Raw genomic sequence first — 23,501 nt, 5'->3', positions numbered from 1 at the left:
CAAAACAAAAATTGTTTTGAGATATTTTTTAGATGTTTTTAAGACTTAATGAATAGAACAAAATCAATTGATATTATTTTTTGAATGGACGTTGTAAGAGTACTATATTTTTTTTTTCACATAATTATACTCTTGAATCTAATCTAGTTTCACAGAATATAGTTTATTCTTTTAAAAAACTTAAGTTGAGTTTAAAAATTTTTTAAAAAGAAATAAATTTGATTAAGTTATCAATCACTCTTAAATAAAAAAATTAATGACAATTCTATGATTTTATATTTAATAATTAAATTTACCTACTTATACCTTATAATAAATATACCTAAAAAAAATGAACTTTCAAGATCCAAGATGGAGTTTTTATTTCCATAAAAAAAATTTTGGAATTAAAAGAAAACTGAAGTAAAAATCAACTTTGCTTCACATGACACAAATAAAGGGAAATTCTGCTTAAAATCACATGACACAAAGCTTTGGGAAAAACATTAATGGTTTAAGCTTAACTTTGTAGTTTTTATATATTAGTCCGATTTGATAGTTACTTATATATATTATTTATAATTAAATTATATAAAAATAAATAAATAAATAATATACATGCATATTAATTTTTTATACCTACATGTATCGATTTCAATCAAATATTAAATTAAATTAATAAAATTGTTTTTAAAATTTTATTTTGTTATAATTAATATTTATTATAAAATTTATTTTTATTTAAAAAAATTAAAATCAAAAACCAATTTTTGATCTGAGCTTAATAATTCTAACACTTATTATTAATATGTTTAAGCTCAATCCTAATTCGATCTCATCATAAAAATTTTTATCATAAATAAACATCCGTTACATCACTTTATTTTTTAGTAATGTTATATAGTAATTAAATATTCATTTTAATTATAGTACAAGGACAAATTTTATAATTCGACATTTCCTTTTTGTATAAGACTAAATATCATTTTATTATATCTGTAAGCACCACTAAATTGTCACCTGCAATTACAATCTCAACTCTTATTAATATATCAAGTCAAATGAATGCGCAAGGTCATATCTATTGGTAGAAAAGTTTTTCTAAACACAATTAGTATATATGTGTCAAACATTTCATAAATAAATTTTTTTCTGTATCTAAATACCATTTGAGGTTTGCTAATAGTAAATTTATTAAAAACGTTGAGATTAAAGTCAAATTTGTCTGAATATTATGGTTTAACACTTCCGCCCAAAAATAATTGTATGTTATTGATTTCCGTTTTAATTTATTCAATTTTGATCTTCATTTTTTAAAATATTATATTGAATTAAAATTTTAAAAAATATATTTTGGCAATTTTGAAATTCAAAATTTACAAATCTTATTTTTTAAAATTTTTTAATTTTACAATTTTATAAAAAATAATAATAAAAAATGAGTTAATTTAACCAAAAAATCAATTAGAGACGATTATTTGGAGATGGAAGAATATTAAATTTTATCATTACAATTTTAGTTTGTTAATTTTTATACTAAAAATAATAGAATTAAAATATTTACAAAATATTTCATTAATGCTAGTGATAAATTTTTTTTGAGTTCAAAGAAGTAAAAATCAACTTAGCTTCTAATGAAAAAAAGCTTCAACTATCCACAAATATTGAAAAATCTACTTGAAACTACAGAGAAAAGTTGCATCAAAGACTTATTTATTTTCTTTAATTTCTTTGGAGTCTCTTTTATTATGACTATTACCATCTTTCTTATTCAAATCCTTAGTGGAATACAGCTAGAAAGGGCTTGCCAAACATACTTCCTAGTCCTGGAAGCTTTAAGATTATCAAATTTTAAATCTTAATTATTAAAATAAAAAATTTATCATTCTATCAATAAATCATACTGTTGATTGATCCCTTTATTTTTTTTCCTCTTTTTTTATCAAATTTTCTTTTGTATTTGTTATGAAACTCCACTGTTTAAGTGATTTATTAGAATTAAAATCTTATAATAAGATTTTATATCTTTCATAAGGTAACAATTATTTGATAATTAATAGTTATACATAGATTTTTCACACAAATGCAGAATTCCCCATCTCAACTCTCTAACCATTTACTCTTTTCCCTTCTTAAAATACACGGACTCACTGTTAGGGAATGGAATTTTCATGAAACCATTAAGAGTAAAACCAATGAATGATGAAGGAGATCTAACATCCATAATGTAGGGAGAACCATTACCTTCTCTTCCATGGCACAACCTTCTTGATCATTACTTGCTCTAGTTCAGAAGCACCATCTACCATATTTTTCCAAATATGGTGGAGCAACACTAACTGGAAAGACACTTTTCAGCCAATTGAACCTTCGGATTTTGATTTCATGTAGTGAACAGAAGCATATTGGTTGAAAATGACCTATTGATGATGATGATGACGGCGACCACGATGATGACATTTTATCTCTTCCGTTACTATCATCATTGGCAACGATTTGCTCCAAATCCTCACATTCCCAAACACTCGTATACTTCAGTTTTGGCAGATTTCAAGCAAGGGTGAGTGAGAAAACTTTTTCAATCTCTTAAAATTGGACGGCTGGAAAATTTAGGAATTGTTTCCCTTGTGTTTTAAATTGATTGCAATTCTAGTTCTCTTTGAAGACTTTACTTCTTTAAAAACAATATTCCATTTCATTAGATCTGTAAGCAACACTAAGTTGCCACCTGCAATTACAATCCCAACACTCCCAACCCTCACATGCCACACCTATCCTTTAATTTTTTCTGTCATTTTCTTTAGACAAAGAAAAGAAACAAGACCAAGTCAGACGTATTGCCTATATACTTTACAGCTTGATTACAAAGGTTCCAACTAATGGTAGAAAATTTTTTTCCTAAACAAAATTATAATTAGTATATATGTATCAAATACTCCGAATATCATTTGAGGCTTGCTAACAGTAAATTAATCAAAAACTTTGGGACTAAGATCAAATTTGTCACTACATTTTGATTTAATACTAAATTTTGTCACTATACCATCAATTCGTTGATTTTTGGACAACATCCTCTTCAATTTCATCAGTTTGCCTGATGGCTTCATTGACATCATGTTGCAAACGCCCTTGTGCCACTGTCTCTTTCCTGAGGTCTTTAACATTACTGGCAAAACAAAAAACATAACTAAGATGAGGAACTGCTGGTGCCACCAGAAGCAGAGGCGGATCCATGCTTTGAAATAGGGTGTCCATGGATTGGAAAACAAGATTGCTTGACAGAAAAACATTTCTTGCACACCTTCAAATTTTTCTGTGGCCAACTTTTCAATCAGCAAAATTGATAAATCCATAATATATATATATATATATATATATATATATATATATATTATAAGTGGACACTCTCGAAAAAAAAAATTTGGATTCACCACAAATGTCACAGATAGACCAGTATTAGCCATGCCTGAGAATATGAAATTTAGAAGACATGCTGAGTTAGTACATGGAATATCATTGACAAATCAATAATTGAAGGAGAACCTCTGAAACTTCTCTGAGCACATGAACTCTTAGCAGTTCCTATCTGAAACGGCCCACAACAGGTGAACAAGTCACCGATAAATCAACTTGATATCTAGAGGGGGAAAGAAAACAGAGCCTTCATATTTAACCACTATTTCTGTATCTGCAAAAGAATTAAGACAGAAGCATGTAGTTAGACAAAATCATAGTTTTTACAGAAAGCTCAATTAACATAGAACCATAGTTTTTTAGAAAGCTCTCAGCAAAATCATTTCTTCCCTAGTTCCTACATGTTATTATCCTTTGACCAGAACTCACAATTGATGCCCTTTTTACAAAAACTTTTGAATTTTAAAATGGAAAATATAGGGAAAATGGTTTTCTCGAACAATGATATACAGAAATCAACGTCTACCCTTTGCAGAAACAGTAAGTAATCTGAAAAGATGAAGCAAATTTTTGGAGCATCCTTCGAGTCTTTGTCTATTTTGTGAGCTTTAAACAGCCTTTACCACCAATAAAAATAGTTACATATGGATCCATTCATTGATGAATGAGAAACAAACTGATTTTCAGATTAAAGAAATGATCTTAGTGGAGGTAAGTTAGCCAAAATCAACACAAAAGTCATATTAGGAGATAAGCAATACTGAAGTTGATCATAGCAATGCTTCGTTTCATGTTGAATAACATATTAAATAATAATTTTATTAGTATATAATTAAATAAATAGTAAATTATATATTTTATACTAGCTTTAGGCGAGTAGAGGCAGAGCATTCTAAATCTGTCTCCGTTTCCAACTCCAATTAAAAAAATCCACTCTTATCAAATTGTAACAGATCGAAATTTGTTGAATATGGCTTGTTTTATCAACTCAAATTATATAGTCTTATAATTTTTATATTGCAAAAAAATGATGTGTATTTAATATTTTCTAGTTAATTATTTATTGGATTGATATCAATAAATGAAAAAAAAAACCTTGCGAACTATATCTCCTAATGGATTTTTATTTCAAAAACTAAATACGATTGTATAATTAGTTTATATCTATGGAGAGGGATTCACTTACATTATTATAAGTGCTACGTACGATTTTTTAATCCTTATGTTATATATTTTAAATATATTTAATTTAGATAGAAAGATAAAAGAAAAATATAAAACTTACTTATATCTACTCTCTATCAAAACAGAAAAATTCATTGGTGGGGTTTCCTTTTCTATTTTCCCCTCTTTTAAAATGGTTGTGAATCTTGTATAATAGAGTCCAATAATAGCCTATCCCTCTTATCGTTGAAAAAAATATAAATTTCATGGTCCTGCATGTGCCCTTTTTCTGGTAATGTGGTTTTTTTTTTTTGGTATGAGTGTTAATAATATTAGAATATTTATGGTACGATGAAATGGAAATTTGTCAAAATAAGCTTCCCCCCCCCCCCCCCTCTTTAAAGACTCATAGGAAAGAGATAATTTATCTTATTATTTCAATCAATATAAAAGATATACATACTAATTACTTTTGTTAGAATGTAACCTATTTATAAATTTAAAAAATGGCTTATTCTAAATTATAATTCTAAACCCCTTAAAGTCAATTAACAAAACACTTATAAGATCAACAACAAAATAAAGTTTCTAAAAAGTTGAGAAAAAATAATATAGAAAGATAATTAAAGAATTCATTTTTATACATTGACACTGAAATATTTAAATTCCACAAAAGAAGTTAACACATTTTTCATTTTTTATTTTTTATTATATTTTAAAATAAACTTGATAATTTTAAATAGAATGCAATTACACAATATAAAAATGATATAGAATAAATCATGTATGAATTTAGTGTAATCATGTTTTGTGTCTTAATCGTATTAACAGATTAAGACATGATATTATTCATGTTGTATTCATGTCAAATAGTGATGAGACACTTAAAACACGTACTATTTATGCAAGCATATATAACATAAAAATTATAAAAAATTATTTTAATTTATTTCTTAAATAAATTAATAATCATATTTATTGTATTGTTTTGATGTTTAAATAGATTATAAATATTTAATTCTAAATAATTTTTTATTTAAATACTATTTTAAATGATTTTTTTATTTAAATTAATAGACTAATCATGTCTAATCGTGTTATTCGTGTTTAATCGTATTAATTATGTCATGTTGTGTTATGTTACCTGAGTTGTATTAAATAAATTATCTTTAAACATATTAATCATGTCGTGTCGCGTGTAACATATATAATAAATATATTTTATTTATGTTTAAGTTATTTATGTCATTTAAATATTTATGTTGTGTTCGTGTCAAAATTATTTATGTTATATCTGAACTTATGTTTGATACGAAACATGACACGATGACACAAATTATTTGATTTATCTTAAAAGTTAATTTTTACCTTAAAGTTTAAAAACTTTACTATTAATGGATGTGATAAGTTTTCATAAATAAATTCATTTAACCAAAACTTCACTTGAATAATTTTATCTAAATCTTTTTCGTAGACAATAATGTAATATTAATAGAAGTCACATATATATATATATAATTGTTCAAAAAGCCGAGTTTGAATTTTCTTAGCTCAAAATCCAAAACATTTGTCCTCAAAGGCACAACTGAATTACTAACATTTTGTGTTTGTAAAACCAGCCTTGAAGCTTCACTGCTGAAGAGCCAAAGCTGTTCTTTACCTTTCAGTTTCTGCTTGTGTTTGAGCTGAGAATGTAAATGAAGAAGAACTGAAGAATGAAAATGGAGGCACCTCATGGGAACATTATATTTTGTTAAAAAATTTCACGTGGCCTAAACAGAATGAAAAGAAAGACTTGCCGGGTTTAGGTCAGCTTATACATAACTTGGATTCAATATCTCAAAGTTCAAAATCTTGCCCCAATTCAAAGGCATATGCCCAACTTTTTCCACATAAAATATTGATTTTTTTTAAAGATGTCAATTTTATCCAAATCTAATTAGAAATTTGATTTTTTTACTTGAATGAGATGAATATGGATATTAAATTTTTAGATGAGGATGAGATAGATATGATTTTAAATTTTTATTAGATACAAAAAAAGAGACGAATAATATAGCATTTGTTCTGTACATTTTCTCATACTTTATATATATATATATTTAGTAAATAAGTTTTTATTTAATAATATAAATTTATTTTAAATTCATTAAAATTAATATATTTCTATTTAAAAATATATTATTATATATTTATAAAAATTTATGTGCTCAAAATACAAAATAAAAAAAAAAAACTAAAAAATCTTGCCCCAATTCAGGCTCGATGCAAAAGCACATGGCCAACTTTTTGCGCTAAAATGTTTCTTTTTTTTTTTTTCTTTTGGAGAGGTCAATTTTATACAAATTCGATAGAAGATTTGATTTTTTACTCTAATGAAGATGGAAATAGGTAATAAATTTTGGAATGACAATATAAGTATAGTTTTGATATTTTATCGGGTATAAAAATGAAAAAGAATAATATAATATTTATCCTGTATCCCATATTCATATTATATATATTTTTATATATGTGTATTTAGTAAATAGATTTAATAATATAAAATTTATTTTAGATTACAGGTGGGTTTGAGGATGAGCAAAACCTATTTCATTGTCGACCGAGATTGGATGGTGGCTTAGGAGGGTTAAAAAATCAATGAATTAAATCAAATAAACAATGAAAGTTATTCAAATAATTGGGTAGAAAAGAATATATAATGTTCAATAAAAAAACAATGATTACATTGATTGGAACAATCATTAGCAAAATGTTAGATAAGGTTTTGGACGTCAAGCTGTTATCTTGATTTGTCAGTCCTGAGGATGGAATGGAATTAATACAGCCAGCGAGTTGAAAGCAGAAGAATAACTGGAAAAGTAGGTGACAATTAAACACAAATAATTTATCTGAAAGTTGTGGATAACATATTGATTAGTGAGAGCTGTTTTGATTATTAATGGAAGGGTCAGTTGTCTTGAAGTTTTGCTTCAGTTTAGGCTGGCACAGGTAGATGAAAATTGTAATGAACCATATTCGATGGAAAAGCAATTTTTCTAATCATTAAGATCCATTCAAATAATAAATGAAATTTATTCTAGTGAAATTAAAAATAATAGTGATCATAAAATTAGTTATTATAGTAGTTAGAATGAATATTAATAAAATTAAAATTAATGATGAAAATATGTTTTTTATTGTAAATATAATGTTGATGATTAAATTAAATATGATAATCGATTGTCAGATTAAAAATAATCAATTATAATATTTAAAAACTAAGCAGTTAAATGCCCAACAAAAAATAATAGATTGTTATAATTGAAAAATATCTTTTGTTTTAATTTTACACTAAAGACATTCAAATATCTTAGATAAAAGAAATTAAAATTAAGGTTAAGAAATAAGGAAGTGGCTGAAAATGAAAGATTGGAGGTGGGATTTTTGGCCTTTTCCAAATTCGGATCAAAGTAAATGGGTCTTGAAATCATATTTCACCTGGTGAACCTAGCTGTGAAGGGTGAGGTTTAAAGTTCTAGCAACTGTCAGTAAAGAATGTTGGCACTGACAAGTTGAGAGAGTCTAAACAATAAGAGACTCTCCCACTATTCTCAATCAAAAAAAGGCAAAGGTTGGAACTTAGAAGGGAATTTGGGTTGAAATTAGAAATGGGATTTCAAGAAAAAATTGCCTTTCACAGTATGGAATTGCTTGATCTTCACTCAAATGTTTCATCCAAATCCTAAAAATCGGTCATCAACCTCTCACTCAAGCTCACTTTCCAGTCCAGACTAGGAAAAATAGTTGTCACTCTGAGTTCGAAACTCAATTGCTTCATGTAATTACCCGATGACATCCAGTAATTTAAGAATTCAAATACTAATATTTATAATCTCTATTCTTATTCCTAAACTATGACTTTTTTTGTGTAAAAAAAAATGATGACTTTTTTTAACTTCTAATTTTTTTCATGTAGGTTGCAACCCCTTTTGTTGGCTTGTTTACTTTTCTTTGCTTGTTTACTTTTCTTTGATTCCTCCAATCAATAGGCCAACTCTGCAGTTTCATGGCCATTGGAGCAAACATGTTCTTTACGGCAAAAGCTTTTGTTGATTTCACATTGCAAAGAATGGGTATAGATTCAATTTCTCCTTACCTATACCTAAAGGATTACACGTTTTAATGGACGTAAAAAAAGAGTTCACAGTTTGGCACAACATTAAGATTACTCCAATATGTTTAAATTACCAAAATGATGTTCTTTTTTTCTTACAAAATATCGATAAAATTGCATACATTTTCAAATTACATTAATTTTAGATTAAATCGAATTATCATTTTTGAAATGATTGAATAAATCAATTGAATTAAACTTAAATATTTCTTCCTTGTATTGACAACTTGAAAACTAAGATAAAACAAAAATACAAAACCAGCTCGGTTCACACTGTCAAGTGTTGATTAATCACCTTTGCGCCGCGAAAATCACAACCTTAATTAAGGATTAATTAACCAATAATATGTCATTAACACAGCAATCTCGGCACGTGCTAATGTATCGTCATGTGAATGGCTTTATTACAAGCCAAAGCAACCGCCGACCATTGGAGGACAGAGCTGTCAAACAAGGCAATGACATCTTACCACGTGGCACATTCTTGCTGTATGAACTCAAAAACCATGTCTAACAAAGTAAGAAAGAGATTTTTGTCTGTAAGAATCTTCCTAAGTTGTTGCATATGCTTTGGATTAAGTCACCAAAATCAAAGGTACCCCCAAAGTTTATATATAATATACGTTTTCTTATATGCCATGGCATCAATATTAAACCCAACAAATTTTTTTTTTTGTTTTTCTTGTTTCTTGTGTTCTTCTAATGAGGTGGATTAGAGGACCTGCCATAGGCCGTGGCGCCACAGCTACCGTATCGCTAGCCACCGCCACCCCTTCTGGTGAGCTTTTCGCCGTTAAGTCCACTGAGTTATGTCACTCAATGTTCTTACAAAGAGAGAATTATCTCTTGTCCAAATTAAGTTGTCCTCGTATTGTTAAATACATAGGCTATAATCTTACAAATGGAACAAATAACAAGCCTATGTACAATCTTTGCATGGAGTATGTCCCCAGTGGCCTGCTTTTCGAGGAAATTCAAAGGGTAGGAGGGAGATTGGATGAAGAGAAAGTTAGATTGTACAGTCAGCAGATTTTACAAGGTTTGAATTATCTTCATGATAATGGGGTGGTACATTGTGACATCAAGAGCCAAAATATTTTGATAGGTAAAGAAGGTGCAAAGATTGGTGATCTTGGTTGTGCTAAATTGATGGGAAAAGTTGGTTCTAATGGAGATTTTGACAGGGCAGCATTTTCCGGTACACCGTCTTTCATGGCACTTGAGGTGGCACGTGAGGATCAGGGTTTTGAAGCTGATATATGGGCTCTTGGATGCACAATTATAGAGATGAGCACTGGGAATTCCCCATGGCCAGAGCTGAATGATCTGGTTTCAGCTCTTTATACGATTGGATTTTCGGGTGAAATACCTGAGATTCCAAAGAGGTTATCTGAGAAAGCCAAGGATTTTCTGAGAAAGTGTTTGAAAAGGGATTCAAAAGAGAGATGGACAGCTAAAGAATTGCTTCAACATCCATTTCTAGAAGAATTGGATGCACTTTTAAAGGAAGTAAAGGAATCTACCATCAATTCTCCAAGTTCTGTGCTAGATCATGGTTTCTGAGATTCACTGGATGTGGTGGAAAGTCCTGAGAACTCGATTCCTCAAGAGATTTCCTTGAAGTCTCCGACTGACACCATCAAGAAATTGCTTCAAGGCACTCTGTCACCATCTTCCAATCCTTCTTGTTGGACGTGGAGTGAAGATTGGATAACAGTTAGAAGCAGTGGCAATGACATGGTAGAAGATGATTTTGCATTTGCAACTCCATCATTCCTGGAACCTTTTGAAGAAGAACTTGAAATTGAAAGCTCAATCTTAGATGGGGATTTTTTGTTAGAAAATTCTATAGAAAATATTATTGATTTTAGCAGTATTTTGGCATCTGATAGTGTAAAAGATGATTTTTTTTGTATCAGACAATCTCAATTTTGAGACAGTATTCAATGAAATTTCTTGTTCTATTCCAATCCCATCTTCCGTATTTGATTTCTCCAAAATTTCCTTTGCAGGCAGACATGACCGGCCGGTGATCAACTTGGCTGATTATAATGAAGGATTGGTGCTTGAGAGAGACTGGAAGAGAGGGTTGACTCCATTTTTCAATCTATCAGGCAATGACTTTTAACAAAGTCAAGTCTTCTCTGACGTGCAACAAGTTGGAGAAACCAACATGGTTTCAGTTTGCCAACTTTTGTTTGAGTCAACTGATGGAGAAATGAAGACTCAGCAGCATTAGCGTTTTACAATGTCATCATTTCTATCTTTGGTAGGCGAATTACTTGTTAAGACCAAGTATTGGCCTTTAACATTCAGAAAAAGAAAAATTTTGTTAGATAATTATATGAGCAATGAAACTATGAAAAAGTTTGGCAATTGTCAAACGGGGTTGGTTGAGTTGGTAAAGTTGGAATATTTTGTTTATAGAGCCTGGATTCAAATCCCGTTGCCAGTAATTTTTCTTTATGGAAAATCTTTAAATCTAATTCAAGTTCTCTCTGCGGTTTATCCTGACCTTGAAATGGGAAGCCTCCTCTTACCTTGAACTTTTATGTACCATAAAAAAGCCTGGTAATTTATAATCGAGGCTATGAAAATTGAAGATTCTCATCTTTTGAAAACCATCAACTGCAGGTTAATCATTCTTCCAGTACTATTCATGAATTGATTAATTGTATATATCCAATAGTAGCCTTCTGGTTTGGGTCCAGTTCGTCCCATTTTTCCAGTTTCAGGTTAAAATTCATTCAAATTCTGAGAAAGGTCTGGTCTGGTTTATTCTCTCATGAATCAAAAGAAAAAAAAATTTTTTTTTTGATTCAAGAAATGTTTGGTTGGCAAAAGTTAGCAGGATAATTCGACAACATAAAAACTGTGTATAGCCATTTAATTTGGGCAATTAGATGATGTTAAGGCAGTGAAGGACAGATATTGAAAACTTAAGCCAACGCCATGTATCAAATTGCAGATTTGCAGAAGTTCATTCTTCTCATTTTTGATCTTATTACAGCATATGACCCTGTCTGAGGTATGTTTATGATTCTGTTTACTTCTAAGTTCTAACATCAATTTTTCATCTTGAAGCTGTTGCCCTCTTTGGATGTTCTTTCAGATCATGATGCTTTACATCAGGCTTTAATTTCGTTTCTTCAGCTGCCTCCAATCTCTTTGTTTTTGGAAGCTCTTTGATATAGTAGTGTAATCTATACGTAACCAGTGCAAGGAATTGAGCAAACCCTGAAATATAACCCTTTAATATGAATGTTAGAAGACTTCTTTTAAAAGGTAATTGGAACTATTTCAAAACGTACATCATTGAGCTGATAATTTGATATTAAACCTGATAATTTTTGTATTTATATTGTGTTTTATATAAAAATTACGTGTAATAATTCGTGTTGACATAAAATATGGAATACATTTTTGGTCTCTGTCAAACTAATCCAGGATTTTAGTCTTAATTGAAATTTAGTATTAATTGCTATTTAACATCTTAAAATTGTGTCAAATTGTGTAATTTTAAATCAGATTTTATGTTTAATGCTATATGAATTATAATACAGTAATTTTTATATTTTATATATATTTAACATGAAATAAATAAACACAGATATAGGAATTGCTAGTATATATAGTTAAACCTTAAAACTCATACACCTTAGGAACTTCAAATGAAGTTAATGATGGTAAGTTACCCATTAGAGATGCTTCCAAAATTTGATTTGCCATTAGAACCTCATCGGTTGGATTGAGAACACCACCTTCCAATGAACGTTTCTGGATCTCAATAATATTGTATGAGATAGAGATAAAAACAACAAACAAAGTTCCTGCAACAGTCTTTGCAATCACAGGGCCTCTTCCTTCCTTCATCTTGTCCAATACCTTCGTCACCAGGTTTCTTAGAGGAGACCTGAACAGAAGCACCAGAACAAGAGCCATTTCAGCAGAAACAAGAGTAATCAAGAGATGAATCATCTCAATCAAGTATTCAAAAAACTACTGCAATGGTTTCTGAGAAAATTATAATACAATTTATGGGGTTAAAATGGAGTCAAAACCCAAGTCTACAATAGAAAATGTTAACATGTTTAAAATTTTGGTATCTGCTTCAAAACTTCAGTTTTGGTTCAATTAAGGAATTACACTTTACATTTCTATAGGAGGAATAGAATATATCTTCACTAACAGGAATGGACACAGCATGTATTAACAAGGAGAAACAGAATAACTTGCAGGCTCAGTTTTGAAGCAGCAAAAGTGCTTTCTGTATTTTTTTTTTCCTACATTCCCATGTCAAAATATAGTGAATTTAAGTCAACGATTTATCATGTTGATGGATAGCAAATGAGTTCGTTGTGAGATAACTTGGGCTAAAACTGAGCTTGGGCATCACAATCCATCTCTCCTTATCTTTTCCTTGTCCTAAGTTCGAAAATAGGCATAGTAATTTAAAACACAATACAATCATATAATATGAAAATAACACAAAAAAAAACACTAAAATAACATGACCTAAAATTTTAATAAAATTCATATATAAGTTTAACAAAAATTAAAAAATATATTTTATGTTTTTTTTATGTTAATATTACTTATGATACATAATTTTTATATAAAATATTATTTTTTTATGCTGATATTACTTATGATAAATAATTTTTATATAATATATAATATGAATATATAAATTATATGTATTTTACATAATGCTATGAATTATTATCATGTTTACTCAAAAGAAAACTTAGGAATTAGGAAATCCATAAAGCTAATTGGTTTGAAAATGTTTGGACTCCATTTTGGGCTGAAGCATAAGTTCTTTACAAAAAAGAGAAAGTATTAGAAGCCTCATGAATGATCTATTTGGGGTGAAACTTAACCAACTATGGTTACATTTGGGCATGGCCCATATCACTCCCAATCCTTTCCCTTCTAGATAGGAAAAGTTGGGCTGGTAACAAATCCACAAAGCTCATTAGTCCAAACAATCCAGAAAAGGTGGTAAAGAGAGGCAGACAATGGTTACTTGAGGTCAATGGAAAAATAAATATTGAACTAGATAGGTTATTTTGTGATTTTTTTTCTTTGTTTTTATTTATTATCTTAAGGAAATTAATAAATCATGAGAATTTCAGATCAAATCGGATAATACTGTTGTTAATATCATTACATGAAATGAACTGGTTGACCAGAGATTCATGTTATCCAATTTCTAACAATACAAAATCCATTGAAGATAAAATTGATTCAAATAAGAATCAAAAGAGTTTGCTTGCAAACTCTTCTTCATCCTCTTCTTGTGTTGAAGAATGAGGATGGGATGCATCATCTGCAAGGTCTCTGAGCTCTGACAAACTTCTTCCAAGCTGAAGAGCTGCTTTCACTTCAAACAATTCTCCATTTTCCCTGTCATCAGCTTCTCCTTCCTCCAAGGTTAATTCTATTAGTCTCCCCCTTAAGCCTGAAGAATCCAGCAGAGCTCCTATACATTTCAAACCCCGTACCAATCTGCCCACCATGCTCAAAACTCTTAACAACAATTGCCATAGTTCCAAAAACCACACTAAAAATCACAGCAAATAAGCCACAGAAAGATGATCCCATCAAGGCAGAACAAACTGCAGCCATGCCGGTGAACAAGGGGCCACAAATAGCGAGAATGTTATTGATTTTCAACACTACTTTGCTTAGTCTGATATATTCTTCAGTGTCTTTTCTCTTCAAAACCATAACAATTTCTTTCATTTCTTCTTCAAGATTTTCATTCCACCCATTTGTTTCTACTTACTGTTGGTAATTTCGAATGTGATATAGATAAAAAAATTTAATTATTAATGAATAAAATTAATTTTTATATTAATTTTATTTATATTTTAAATAATTATGTTTGAATAAAAATAATTAATATATGAAAAATGATTATAACTATTTAAATATAAATAGAGTATTATTCATACAGGTTTTCATTATACAGAAGATCATAATTATTTAAATAAAAATTTATATTTATTCATTCATTATAAATAAATATTTCGGTATAACTATTTTCACTACTTCTACTTGTGGTGTTTGAGGTTTTGAAGTTTTATTGTATCTTAAAAACATAATTACTTTTAAAAAAATGTTTTACATGCCTCAAAGTTAAAAATTTTTTTTATTATTTCTTTTCTCTTATTTATTTTTTATAACTCTTTCCTGTTGAGCTTTTCGTGTTGAGTCTTGGCTTCTGGCCACCACATAGCTGGTTTTACCAGTGAAGGAAACTTACCAAGCATGGTTCCAAACAAGGGAAGTGGATAAGCTTCGTCTAATGCCAAGACTTTCTCCATTGGGTCTTTCACATCATCTGAATCTGGGTTGCCAAGAGCAATGATTGTATTTATCTCCTCATGAAGCTGCTTAAACAATCTTGAAGCATTTCTTTGTTCTTCAGCCAACTGACACGGCTGTATCTTATTCATAACCAGCAAAACCCCGGTTGATGCAATGTAAAGCAAACTGGAAGATAGTTTCAGAACCAAAAATGATGCTCCACCTCCAACGACAGCTGCAATTCCAGCCATTGTCGCCACTGTGACTGTCATTTCATTGACAGAATTCAACAGAAGCCAGTTCCAGTTTCACGCTGCGCTCCAATAGTCCAATGTTCTTGCGCATTTCAACTATTTCTGCTACAATATCCATAATAGCATACATCTCTTGCAACACCATTGAATTAGAGATTTCTGCCTTGTTTACGCTGTCATTTCCAAGTTCAGGCTTAATTTCTATCAGGGGATTGGTTGTATCAAGGTTTTCAACCCTTTTCTTCTGTTAAACTCATCATTCAGGAACTTGGAAACTGAAATATTTGGGTTATAAAGATTGGCTTTGGTTTTTCCAAAGGAACTTGAGGAAGAACTACAAGAGAAAATTGGTGAAAAAGCTTGAAGAATAGCCATGATCACTTTGCTTGGGATTCAAAGGCTTTTTGCAGTAATACGAGTGAGAATCTGATGTATTTATGCCAGAATAATGGGAGGATTTTCTACAGAACTTGTCCATGGTTTCATTTTCAACGTAATTGAATTTGACTTTCCTTCACGGTTATGGAAGTGTAGAGCGGGTTAAAGACTTCACTTGATTGGTTCACTGGACATTATTTGCTTCTTGATGGGTATTTTCACTCTACATTTTACTTTTACATTTTCATTGCCAAAGAAACGTGTGAATCAATGCGATCCCAATACTTTAACATTATAAAAAGTACAGAGGAAGTAGGAACTTGAAGAGATCATCACGTTAAGAATTAAGTATTAGAATAATCAATCCCAAGTTTATACATATCCTCGAAAAATTAAATTTAATTGTAAAAATTTCATCGTCTACGACCATTCTTTTATTCTAAGAGTTATTGAAAAAAGTTAAAAGTATTAGATTTATGATGTTCAACTTTTTATTCTATTCAGACTGTTACTTCTTTCATTTTTTTAATTAATAATTCATATATTTATATCATATAAAATTTAATAATTTATATAAAAAATTACATATTATAATTTATGATAATAAAAAAATACGAAATATATTTTTTTGATTTTATTAAATTTATATATAATTTTTATTAAAATTTTAAATCATATCATTTATATATATTTTTTATCATTTTTATATCATATTATTATATCATGATTTAAATTACTGACGAAAACAATAAAGTTTGATTTATGAGCATCCACGGGTAAATCTTGATTTCTTTTTCCATAGAGCAAGCAAATACCCCGTTCTTTTTCAATTTTCGGATGGTCACGAAACAAAACAGGTAAATGTGAACCCCAATTCCTAACCATTTTCACCCTTTGAAGCCCAGAGTTCTACGCTTCAAGGAGACCAGAATTACTCAGATTAAGACTGAAAGGAGGAAAGTCGACGCGCATTCACTACGTAACGACGATGAAATATGACCAACCATACCAATAATATTCTTCAGTCTTCATTCCTCGAGCAACATGCGTTGTCTTTGTCAGTGCAACAATCTTTGAATCTAGGCGAGCATTATTCTGTTTAAATCAATTAAACCAATTTAAAATTGATAATCCAATTAAATCGTGATATTTTTTTATTGGATTATTTTGTTTTTTCAATTTAAATGATTTACTCGGTTCATTTTTTATTTTAAATTTTATAAATCGAATCAATAAAAAAAAAACTAATTTTTATAATTAAAAATTTAATAAAATATCAATTTACCTTAATTTGACTAAATTAATTAAATTGATTCGATTTTTATATAAATTAAATTGATTAAGTCAGTTATTCATTTTTTACAAATAAATTTTACAATCGAATTCATCTAACCGAACGTTTGCTCTCCCCTAAGCCCCAAGCTCTTTCATTCGATATTATTGCAAATTTAACTCATTACTGTCTATGCCTAGACGGCGGTCATCGCGTCGGCCAGACCAAGGCGGTGATGATTAGAAACGAGTTTTTTTCACTCTCACGAGTCACTATAAAACCTCTACATATGTTTTAATTAACTAAGAAACTTTGAATTACCCCAATGGCATCCACGCCATGTGTGAACTGTGAAGCTAGAACTCAGATCCGAGCAGCATAAGAATACGGTACCGATCAACTGCATCACAACGTAACCAGCCTTCTCTTGACAAATTGTGGAAAAAAAAATTGTAAAACATCAATACAAATACTATTACAAGTAAAGTCTTAACCAGTCAAGCTACTTATGAATTATTCTAACTCGATTAAGAAAAACTCAAATAACAAATGAAATCGGGTTTGAATAATTTAATGTCAATATTTACAATTTTACCGAATTAAATAGAGCATACTAAATTGAATTCAAATGATTCAATTAAATTATGAATCAAATTCAAGCATGAAAAATGAAGCTTGATCAAATTCAAGCAATGTTATTCAATCCCCAAATGAAGAATTTAGGAGAGAATAAGCGCCCACAACCAGGAAACAGAATTTTCATGTTAGAGACTGAATGAATCTAAGAAGAAACCAACCTGTCCATGTCTGATTTTCACATTCAAAGTGTCATAAAAATGTGTACCCTTTAAACCAGAATTTAAAGAACTTAGTGTAAAATAAAAGTAAAAACCGTATTTGCACAACAGAAACTGGAAATATGTATTTATTCTTGTTCAACAATGGCCAGCTGTAATTTCAGAACTCGTTAAAGGGTGAATCAACAAATGAAACCCTACAAAACTTCAGGAACTTATTCTTGCTCATTTAAATAGGAAGTATATATCCAATGCTAGGCGTACCAGCAAACCATGAAAATATCTCAGCAGTTGCTACTAGGCCTTCATACATCAAGTAGCAGCCTGCGAGGGTCTTCCACAACATCTTTGATTCGACGCAAGAAGAAGACAGCCTCTCTTCCATCAATCAGCCTATGGTCATATAAGTAAGGGCAATGTACATCATTGGTCTTGGGACTATGTTACCTCCGACAACCATTGGTCAGGACACTATTGAGTGCATACCCAAGATAGCCGACTGCCAAAAAATTGTTTAATCACGTGAGATTCTCTTTCTGGTCTCAAACAAAAGCTGAAGATTAGAAACACAGTAGAGCGAGCGCAAACATCTCTATTAATATGGATGTCACAAGTGTATGGAACCCTCATACATAAACAAGCATGCACAATTATTCAGTTTGTGACCACTAACCTGAGGAGGGTTAATAATTGGGGTACTCAACAAACTTCCATAAACACCACCATTGGATATTGTAAACTAGCCTCCAGCCATTTCATCAATTGATATGGTCCCATCATTTGCCTTCTTTGCGAGGCTGTTGATTGTCTTCTCTATCTCATCAAAATTCATCTTATCAGCATCTCGAATAACTGGAACAACAAGCCCCTGACAGGAAAGATAAAGAAACAAAAAGCTTAACATAGAAACATGAATCACATTCTTCTTTTTCTTTTTCTTAACTTTCAGTGCCCATGAAGGGTGAGGTGATCTATGCATATATTTATCAATAGAGGCCTATTTGATTGGTGGGGAAACTTTGAAGATTAGCAGCAAACCAAAATGAGAAAAGACTTGATATAATCTTCTAGATACCTCATTTTCTCATTTGTCATGAAATAAAATAAAGCAACTTCAGCTCAGCAAATAAAGAAAACAAGTAAAAAAAAAAAACCCTTCAAAAAATCTATAATGTTTAATTGTCAAAGGACACAGTTTTGAACCTATTGATTACTCATTTCAACTTTAGAAACTGCTCTAAGTTCATAGGTAATTCTTAAATTCAATACATTTTTACATGATGTTTAAATTTCTTTCAAAACAAGCCAAGAAAGAATGCTGAGAGAAACACTAACAATCCAAGTGTCAGCAAGCCATTAAATGGATAAATTGCAATTTGGCAAATCAATCACAAAAAAGATTACCTTCGGAGTACCAACAGCAATGCTGATATCAATATAATCTCTATAAATAATATCATCCCCATCAATTGGCAAATCAATCACAAAAAAGATTACCTTCGGAGTACCAACAGCAATGCTGATATCAATATAATCTCTATAAATAATATCATCCCCGTCAATTACAGCATTTACTATAGGCTGATGCTGAAGTGCACTAACAGCAGCCTGAAACAAATAAAATAGAAGAAATGATAAGGGAAAAAAGAGAAAGCAAAGTTAGTGAAGACAGGCCATGAGTGCATATGTGACCATTTCAAGAACAAATTTTGCAAACTTCAACAAATCCTGACATAAATCCCAACTTGACACCATGTCTCTCAACAAAAGCATCCTTGAAATCAGAGCGGAGCTTCATCAAATTAGTCCTGCAATGAGAAGCAAATCAAAAAGAAAAGGAAACAAATCAGCATAGCCTTCATAAAGTAAAATGATCTGGTTAATTTCAGAGAAAACTTGTATCAGAAAAGGGAAGCAAATAGTTAGGTACAGTCAAAGAATCATCTGAACCTAAAAAAAACCAAAATATAAATGTTTAGAAAGTGAAGTAGCACAGACGGCAGGATGCCAAACACCTGATGCAAAGAACTAAAATATGAAGATAACTGAACTCACATGTCAACTTCATTGAATGTTGTCAACATCGCAAAAGTATTCTGAGAATCTTTCAATCGTGTAGCAACCCATTTCCTAAGCCTTGTCATAGGAACCTGTAATCATGAAGCCATACACTCAGGATATTTTCTAAGATGCTAACATCATTTTTCACAATAGGCATCAGAAAATTCTAAGCATACCCTTTGGATAACATTTGGATGCAAACAGCAAATGAAAAGACTTACTCTTCTTTCCCTTTCCTTGGGTGGTAGTATAGGTTCAATAGCAGTTCGTTTTGGAGGTGGTGGAGAAGGGGCTTTAGGCTTCTCCACAGCAGGACAGACTTCGACTTTAGCTTTTGGCTTATCCTCCTTTACAGTTTCAGCTGGAGGAGATGGCTTGGAAGCAGCTTTTTCTGATTTCTTTTCAGAGGGGGCAGCAGGTGCAACACCATCAGTGGACTTTGAAATGACAGCAATCTTGGTACCTGGTTCCACAGTATCTCCTTCCTTGGCTATATACTGGCAAGAATTATGACATTAATATTTCAGGATCCAATCCACTTCCCTTCCTCCCAGAAATGAGAAGGCAGGAGTCTAGGAATGACCAACAAGCTAGATACATGCGTGCATGCATGTTTGACCCAAAGATCCAGATTTATTGATATATTACCTCTTGTATCACACCATCTTGGGGGCTGACAACATCAATTGTTACCTGATGGAAATAAACACCACAGGTATGAAGGGTATAATATCTTCCTGATAGAGGAAAAGGAGAAGAATAGTACCTTATCTGTTTCTATCTGAGTGATTGGTTCGTCAGCTGCTACTCTATCACCAGGTTCTGCTCTCAAATTTCAGATACATACACAATCAAACACTTACAAACCCTGAAAACGAATATTTCTAGTGAATGAATGGAAATTACAATAGCGGAAAACATACTTTTCAAGAATGTTGCCAAAGTGCCATCAGTAATTGATTCTCCCATAAAAGGGACCACAGCATCAACCAGATTCCCTTCATCACAAGTTAAGTAAAATAGGAAAGTCAAAATCTTTAAATTTAACATAATTACAACATAAAAGGGAATTCATCTTTATTTTCAAGCAGACCTGTTCCTAATCAGTATGTACTTTTTGAAAGTGAAAAATGCACTAAAAATGCCAAAATGGCGGAGGTGCAAGTCTAGTACCACCAAAGTTTACACCAAATCATTATACAACTAAATTGCAGCCAAAGTTTTGAAACTATTGCATTCACACTTTTCCAGAGAAAGATTTTAAAAGAAATTTTGAACTAAAACTATTTTCTTCTTTTGACATATTGCCTGACGTAGTACCTCTTGGGCGGCCCAACTGCTAACTGAAAATAGGGTTTGACAATTGTTAGATGTTAGTGGTCTACCCAAGATAAGTGGTGATTCAAATGAACAATTATAATGCACAGGATCTAAATTCTAGCAAAAACCAAAAACACACATCCCTATGTTAATACCATTCAAAAAAGACCAAAAAGAGAAAAAATGCTAATAAACCTTAGGCCAAATAAATATCATTAAGGAATTATTCAATAACATACCATCTCCAGAAGAGAAAGCCCTGCACGACTTTTGCATGATAGCCTCTGACTGAATGCTAGAAATGACATCCTGCCCACAAGCAAAGCTTTCAGGGGAAAGAAGTAAAGAAGTGCTAAGGAGCAGCAAACTGATTTAAAGAATTATATATATATATATATATATATATATCATGGAAAGAGAATTTCCTTTACTAGTTACCCTAAGTAATCTAGTTCCTGATAAACAAATAAGAGATGGACTATGCATTGAAATGGGCCTGCTATTAAAGTTAGATATACAATTGTCAGAATAATCCAGTAGTCAACTCATACCCTGTGAGAGTTTAATTCCTAACATTGATGTGCATTACAAAGTTCAGAACCAACTAACCTTGTCTCTGTTAAACCAGCTGAACAGCCTATAATAATAATTTAATATTTCATTAATAATAAAGAAAATCAACAAAATTATACCAACAAAAGAAGAAAAACCACCCAAAAGATATACCTGGCAGAACAAGATGAGAGAAGTTTCGGACATGGGCAATTCCTCTCGGTTGAAGTAATAGTATCTGTTCAAGCACTTGAAATTTCAATCTCATGAGAATATTTACCAATGGATGACAAAAATTCAAACTCCAAATGATTAAAATGAAAAAAAAGTAACATTATTTCTAAATTAACTAAAGATGAAAATTTCAAATTTTATGGACAATAAAACGTGCGATTTTTTACTTTAAATCAAAGGACTAAGTTTGAATTATTTTTGAAAAAAAAAAAAGAGAGAATATTTTACCATATGATCTTGCGCTTCTTTTACTTTATATCAACATTTTAATATTGCAAGGCCTAAATAAATCAACCATCTTCGACATCAGTTATAGATTTAATAGCATCAAGATCAATTGAAATTCAAAGAAACTGAACTAAGTTCATGATTACCAAATCTAATTCATTTTCAACTGAATTATTTACCTCTTTTCCAGCATTACAAGAAACTCTAGATACTGAAACACCCGATCGAATCGCCAGCAATGACTTCCCTAATACCTGAAAAATCACAAAAAAATGAAAAAAAACATTAACAAAATCCTATGCTTTAGCTAAATATATTACAATTTAAACAATAAAAGTTCTAACCAAAGATGATGAGCCTCCGCTCGCGACTTTTCTCCTTAAAGCGCCCAACATCACCGATATTCAATCCCTACTCTTTTTTCAAAATCAGAAGCAAAAAATAAAAAACCAATAATTTTAAACGCAAAAAATCAAATAAAAATCAATAAATTATAACGCAACTTACCAGATTTCAGTGTATAAGCAGTATATGAATGAGACGTGAAGCAAAGTAATATCGAAGACAGAGCAGTTTGACTTGATTGCTGCAGACAAAATTGAGAGTCGTCGAATAGAGTATAATTTTAAAAAGACGGTTTTTAAGAGAGATTTGGCTTTTCTTTCTTTTGTTTGGTTTGAGAGAAAATGAGAGAGAGAAACCGCGAAGATGCGGGTTTTGCGGGTCTGTTATATCCGCAATGGCAAGCTGATTTGAGCTCTCTTACCTGGCGTCGTTTTATTGATAGATACAAGTGAGGATTCTTTTCTTCCTTTTAACCGGGAAAGGAAGGAAAAGTCGCTACGGCGCCGTTTCGAAAAATGACACTTTGAGCTTTGTTTGGGTTCGAAAATCTAGATTTAGGCTTCGTTTGGGCTCAAAAATCTAATGTTTAGGCTTCGTTTGGCTTTTATTTGGATTTGGAAATTTAAAACTTTTAAGACCGACATCTCATAATTTATTATGATAAACTTTTATTTCTTCCATCTTAATTTCAATGTTCATATTTATTTATATCTTAAAATTATATATTTTTTATATTTTTAAAACTCTTACATTTTATATTTTGAAATTATTTTTTTATATATTTTTTACATTTTAACATTAAAAATCATAAAATTTTAATTTTATAAAAAATTTAAAATTTAATATTAAATACATAAAATCAAAGTTTTTTTTCTTTTTTTTAAACTCCATGAAAGTTAATAACACCCAAACAATTTGAAGTAGAGGGAATATAAGTTAAGTTTTTAATATATCTTAAGAATGGTGAAAATATTAAAAAATTTACTATAAAAATTTCCTTATTACTATTATATGTATACATGGTACTAATA

At 30.6% G+C, this 23,501-nt stretch overlaps 3 protein-coding genes and 1 pseudogene across 3 annotated transcripts; 1 reads left to right on the top strand and 3 right to left on the bottom strand.

The window, feature by feature from the left end:
• Positions 1-9,344: 9,344 nt before the first annotated feature.
• LOC111287311 (mitogen-activated protein kinase kinase kinase 17-like) lies at positions 9,345-10,683 on the top strand. The gene has a single exon (XM_089760335.1). The coding sequence runs from the start codon at positions 9,416-9,418 to the stop codon at positions 10,274-10,276; it is 861 nt and encodes a 286-aa protein (XP_089616461.1). The 5' UTR covers positions 9,345-9,415; the 3' UTR covers positions 10,277-10,683.
• Positions 10,684-11,733: 1,050 nt separating this feature from the next.
• Positions 11,734-12,710, bottom strand: LOC149519158 (uncharacterized). The gene is made up of 2 exons (XM_089760336.1): positions 12,409-12,710; positions 11,734-11,950 (listed from the first exon to the last, which is right to left on the bottom strand). The coding sequence occupies exons 1-2, from the start codon at positions 12,689-12,691 to the stop codon at positions 11,787-11,789; spliced, it is 447 nt and encodes a 148-aa protein (XP_089616462.1). The 5' UTR covers positions 12,692-12,710; the 3' UTR covers positions 11,734-11,786.
• A 1,260-nt stretch (positions 12,711-13,970) lies between these two features.
• Positions 13,971-15,427, bottom strand: LOC111287309 (putative F-box protein At4g22030 pseudogene; annotated as a pseudogene).
• Positions 15,428-17,709: 2,282 nt separating this feature from the next.
• LOC111287310 (dihydrolipoyllysine-residue succinyltransferase component of 2-oxoglutarate dehydrogenase complex 2, mitochondrial-like) lies at positions 17,710-22,892 on the bottom strand. Its single transcript, XM_089759603.1, has 15 exons — positions 22,633-22,892; positions 22,470-22,541; positions 22,305-22,379; positions 21,838-21,901; positions 21,721-21,748; positions 21,351-21,421; positions 20,715-20,789; positions 20,558-20,613; positions 20,440-20,484; positions 20,013-20,288; positions 19,786-19,880; positions 19,448-19,538; positions 19,135-19,338; positions 18,404-18,598; positions 17,710-18,229 (listed from the first exon to the last, which is right to left on the bottom strand). The coding sequence occupies exons 2-14, from the start codon at positions 22,518-22,520 to the stop codon at positions 18,470-18,472; spliced, it is 1,260 nt and encodes a 419-aa protein (XP_089615729.1). The 5' UTR covers positions 22,521-22,541; positions 22,633-22,892; the 3' UTR covers positions 17,710-18,229; positions 18,404-18,469.
• Positions 22,893-23,501: the final 609 nt, after the last annotated feature.

The sequence above is a fragment of the Durio zibethinus genome, chromosome 4 (genome assembly GCF_047325235.1).
Source record: "Durio zibethinus cultivar Kanyao isolate XHJ-2024 chromosome 4, ASM4732523v1, whole genome shotgun sequence".
Taxonomy (NCBI): Eukaryota; Viridiplantae; Streptophyta; class Magnoliopsida; order Malvales; family Malvaceae; genus Durio; species Durio zibethinus.
The sequence above is the reverse complement of the archived record's forward strand: the minus strand, read 5'-3'. Positions and strand labels throughout refer to the sequence as shown.

What these genes read in the sequence shown, in the direction of transcription:
- LOC111287311 (XM_089760335.1), top strand. Translation starts at nt 9,416, where the DNA reads ATGAGGTGGATTAGAGGACCTGCCATAGGCCGTGGCGCCACAGCTACC.
- LOC149519158 (XM_089760336.1), bottom strand. Translation starts at nt 12,691, where the DNA reads ATGATTCATCTCTTGATTACTCTTGTTTCTGCTGAAATGGCTCTTGTT. An exon ending in TTTGGAAGCATCTCTAATGG is followed by an intron (nt 11,951 to 12,408) that starts GTAACTTACCAT and finishes GTTATATTTCAG; the next exon opens with GGTTTGCTCAATTCCTTGCA.
- LOC111287310 (XM_089759603.1), bottom strand. Translation starts at nt 22,520, where the DNA reads ATGTTGGGCGCTTTAAGGAGAAAAGTCGCGAGCGGAGGCTCATCATCT. An exon ending in GCGGAGGCTCATCATCTTTG is followed by an intron (nt 22,380 to 22,469) that starts GTTAGAACTTTT and finishes GTGATTTTTCAG; the next exon opens with GTATTAGGGAAGTCATTGCT. An exon ending in CCAAGGAAAGGGAAAGAAGA is followed by an intron (nt 19,881 to 20,012) that starts GTAAGTCTTTTC and finishes TCATGATTACAG; the next exon opens with GTTCCTATGACAAGGCTTAG.